At 58.8% G+C, this 4,536-nt stretch overlaps 1 protein-coding gene across 2 annotated transcripts in view; it reads left to right on the forward strand.

Annotated features, from left to right (window-relative positions):
* The window catches only part of ADAMTS10 (ADAM metallopeptidase with thrombospondin type 1 motif 10), a 64,060-nt gene that overhangs the window by 24,385 nt on the left and 35,139 nt on the right, over positions 1 to 4,536 (forward strand). For both annotated transcript variants that reach the window (XM_015651881.3, XM_015651882.3), the window contains exons 4-5: positions 1,332 to 1,491; positions 3,556 to 3,773. In XM_015651881.3, the coding sequence (XP_015507367.1) occupies positions 1,332 to 1,491; positions 3,556 to 3,773 (378 nt within the window). The remainder of the gene's footprint in view (positions 1 to 1,331; positions 1,492 to 3,555; positions 3,774 to 4,536) is intronic.

Raw genomic sequence — 4,536 nt, forward strand, 5'->3', positions numbered from 1 at the left:
AGCCAGGCCAGGGTAACCTCACAGTACCTCGCTTGTGTTTGAGGAGGTGGAGCCGAGCCAAGAGCAGCAGAGCCCGGGGCAGGAGGAAATCCCCCGGCACTGGGGCTGGGGATTCACCGCTCACACACTGCCCCCATTGAGCTCCACACCGGGAGGGGACAGGGACAGCCCCACCCGTCCCCCCGGGGAGGCTCTCCCCACCCACACCCCCAGAGCAGCTGGGCCAGCTGGTTCTTCCATGGAGGGACCTCAGGATGTTCCACAGGGACAGAATTCCTACTCCTCATCCTGGCAGAGGTGGCTCCTGTCCCTCGGGCACAGAGGGAGCTGGAAGAGCGCTGTCACATCCGAGGGACACCGCTGGTGGCAGGACAGCGATGACAGCTGGCAATTTTCACTTCTGGGCTTTTGGGATGGTGTTTGAGCCATGTCAGGCACATTTCTGTGCCTCGTTGCTTGTTGGTGATGGGACACCACATTCCTTGGAGAAGCCCAGTGCCAGGAATTGGGATGGAGCTCCTGTTGGGCTCCCAGAAACTCGTGGTGCTGCTCAGACCTTTCGGGCAGAGGGAATGTTGCTGTGAGGGTGGAGAGGAGGGACCCTCAGGTGGGTTTGGTGATCACCCCCCTGGGATCTGCTCCTCCTGGCTGTCACTGTCCCACAGGTGGATCCACTCAGACAGCAAAGCCTGAGACTCAGCCAAAGAATAACAAACTAAAACAAACAAGGGTGCAAACCCGAGATGATCTCACTGAATGGCCAATGCGAGGTGCACGAGGGGCTGGGATGCCCCATCCAGGCTCCAGAGAAGGGGTTTGGCTCTGCTGGTGGCCTCTGCTTAATCAGCCTTCAGATTTTAAACATTTGGGGAGTTTCCCAAAGGCTCTGGGTGTTTACCCCTCTCTGCAGCTCCGAGTTCCCGGCTGCTGGGGATAGCCCTGAGCTGCTTGGGAAGGTTTTTTGGGGAGGCCGAGCTCAGAGCTGAGTGCTGCTGTGTCTGAAGGGGATTTTGGGATCCCACAGGGATCCCACTGAGACCGAGTGGGTGGAATAGGAAACAACTCATTCATAACTCAGCAAGGCAAGGCTGTGATTTCCAGAGGACTTTAGTGAACACAGATGTCCCAAGGCATCCACCACCATCTGGCTGGCTTTCCTCTGCTCCGTGGGCTCCTGTAGCTCAGTGTTTGTGCAGGATTCCTCCACAGCTTTTGTCAGTCCCCAGAAATTCGGGGATAATCAGCCAAAACCTCCCCACGAGCCGCCAGCAGAACATCCCCCAGTTCTCTGAGCACCTCGGTCACTGCCTCCCCTCTGTTCCCTCCTGCAGCACGGGGTGATCGTGGCGGATGAGGAGGAATATTTCATCGAGCCCCTGAGCCCTGGAGCCAACATCAGCGCGGGGGGTGAGGGCAAGGGCAGCCCCCACGTCGTGTACAAGCGCTCGTCCCTGCAGTACCCTCACATGGACGCAGCCTGTGGAGTGATGGGTAGGTGCCCCCGCCACCTCCTCCTCAATCCAGCCCCAAACAGGCTGGGAGGATCCTGCCACAACAGGTCCACTCTGCTCCACGTGGCAAAGAACCAAACTTATCTCCTGAATTTGGGATTTTTCTGTGTTTGCTTTTACCCACTTCTGGTGGCCTGGGCTTTGGGAAGCTCCCGTCCTCTCCTCCTCACAGCAGGGCTTTAAAATCTGTAAACAGAGCTTGGAATAGAAGAGAAAAAAACACCTCTTGTTTTTCTTCAGAAGAATCCTCCCAGATTTGGCCAGTTTGCAGAGTATTGGGAAATCACAGCTCACGTGTGCTCAGCACAGCCTTGGCCTCGGGGTTTGGTCACTGCAGGTCCTGTCGGATGCTGCTGATGGGGACCAGGTGGAAAAGGCCCTTGCAGGGTGGGATGTGGGGCCTGGCCCATCACAGGGGTCTCTGGGGGATGTTCAGGGAGAATGGTGACAGCACATCAACCCCATTTCTGCACCTTCTGACCTCCAAAAGGACCCACAATCATCTTCCCTGGCCTCTCCCCGTGTGCCCCTCTGGCCCTTGCCCTTCCCTCCAGTCTGTCCCAGAGCTGGCTGGAATCCCTGCTCCTTGTGAACAGGCAGAGTTTCACCATCTACCCAAAACGTTTTAGGCCCAGAGGACGCCCCTCCCTCAGTTCAGAGGGGCTAAGGGGAGCTGCCATCCCTGCAGGGTCTGGGGGCTTCTCCTGGATCAGTCTGTGGGAGCAGAGCAGAGCTCTGACTGCTCCTGTTCGGGTGTCACTGCAGGGTGTCCACCCCCTGCCCCAGCAGTGACACTGGGCCAGAGGAGGAGTCTGTCACCTTCTCTGAGTGTCCCCAGACCCACCAGCATCTCTGGAGCCACCCTGTGCTCCCCTGGCCTCTGCCCAGCCCAGCTCCCCGAGGCACACGGGGTGAGGCTCCAGCAGCCTCCCCTCCTGCTGAGGCTTTGCCACATTCCCCAGCTTCCAGAAATAATTTAGCCCTCTCCTAATTGCATCTTGGAAAGCAGAGATGTGGGAGCCACAGGCCAAAGGGAGCTTGGAACAGCCACAGTGCAATGGCCCCAGCAAGGCCACCCCGTCCCCACCCTGTCCTGTCCTGCCCAGCACCCCTGAACACCCCCAGGAGCTCCCCTGGATCGCTGGAGGAGCCGGAGCTGGGAGCTTTTGGGGCTGCCTGAGGTCTGCCCACGTTCCCAGCCTCACTGGATGTGATGATCCAGCCTCAGAGCAGGGGAAAGGATCCAGCTGGGTGTGCTGGCAGGGCTGGCGTCTCCCAGTCACCTCCCCTGTCCTGTGGAGCTCTCCAGGCGGGGGATTTGGAGCTGCTGGGGACATCCCCAGGCTCGGGGGTGCTCCAGCAGCACTTGAAGCAAAGTCCCACAAAGCTGCTGCTGCTGCTCAGGCTGCAGCCCTTCCTGTGCTGGAAAAGACAAGTCCTAAAGCCAGGTCCTGGCAGGAAAAGGAAAGAGGAAAGAGTCTGCAAGGGTTTCATTTTCAGGTTGTGGCTGTGTGGTCTCTAAAGCCACCCTGGGCAGAGGTGAGGGCAGGGCTGTGCAGCCAGGAGGGGTTTGGGGCTGTGGTGGGCACAGATCTGCTGGCAGGAGGGGACAGGAGGGCAGGGGAGGTGCCAGCAGGGCTGGCAGGAGCCTGGGGACAGCCCTGGACTGCCTTTGGGACATTTTCTGGGTCCACACGTGGTGCACAAATCACAGAACCACAGAATGAAGTCGGTTGGAAAAGACTTTTAAGATTCTCTAGTCCAACCTGTGACCTAACACCTCCTCATCCCCTAAACCCTGGCACTGAGAGCCACATCCAGGCTTCCTTTAAACACCTCCAGGACTCCACCACCTCCCTGGGCAGACGATTCCATTGCCCAATCACTCCATGAGGAACTTTTTTCCGACATCTAGCCTGAACTTCCCCTGGTGCAGCTTCAGAGCTCCTCCACGGGCCTTTCCTCCCCTCAAACCCCTCTCCTCACCCCGGTGAGCCGGGAGCTCCTGCCCCAGGGCATCAGAACCATCCCGTTCCCTCCTCAGACGAGAAGCCCTGGAAGGGGAGGCACTGGTGGCTGAGGACACTGAAACCCTCCCCTCTGAAGCCATCGGGCAACCACAGCCAGCGGGGGCAGCTGCCCCTCAAGAGGTCGGTGAGCACCGAGCGCTACGTGGAGACCCTGGTGGTGGCTGACAAGATGATGGTGGGCTACCACGGCCGCAGGGACATCGAGCAGTACATCCTGGCCATCATGAATATTGTAAGTGTTATACCCGCACCAGGAGCCTGGCGGGCTGGGGGAAAACTCCTCCTCATCACCCCAAAAGTCTCTGTTGGGAAAAGGAGATTTTCCTGCACGAAGCGGGATGGGGATGGGGTGGGGGAATTGGATCCGCTCCAGGCTGGTGGTGGCTTCTCCTCAGGCTCGGAGCAAGGCTTTGGGGTCAAAAATCCTGCCAGGCTGAGGCTGCTGAGCAGTGGGACCCCGGAGCCTGGAGAGGTAAACTCTGGCCTGTCTGACCCCGGGCTGTGAGAACAAAAGCCTTTCTTTGAACAGCATCTCTCAGCTCAAATTAGCATTGCAAATGCAGCCAGGCAAGCTGAGAAACACATGGGAAAGCATAAGGACAGGGAGCTCTCACGCTTGGGGGCTGAGCAGGGAGAGAGAGGGGCTGCAGAAATCCCCCCGAGCTGTGGTTCTGGTCCGGGGCACTGCTGGCAGCAGGGTACCAGGCTGGATGCCTGAACAGCCTGAACAGCCGCGCTGGACCCTCCTGTGAGGTGAGATGGGTTTGGAAGTTATCCATCAACCCTCTGAAAGGCCCTCTGGGACGGCTCTTTGTCCCGTCCTCCGCAGGATCGCTTCTCATGCTTTGCATTTCTAAAGCCGACGCCAGATTTTCAAACAATCCCGGTTTGAGCTGCTCCGTAACACCCGCGGCACATTCCCAAGGGATCTGTGGCCTCCCTGATCCCGAGGGATGCTGTGGCCTCCCTGATCCCGAGGGATGCTGTGGCCTCCC

This window comes from Parus major, chromosome 28 (assembly GCF_001522545.3).
Source record: "Parus major isolate Abel chromosome 28, Parus_major1.1, whole genome shotgun sequence".
In the NCBI taxonomy this organism is placed as follows: domain Eukaryota; kingdom Metazoa; phylum Chordata; class Aves; order Passeriformes; family Paridae; genus Parus; species Parus major.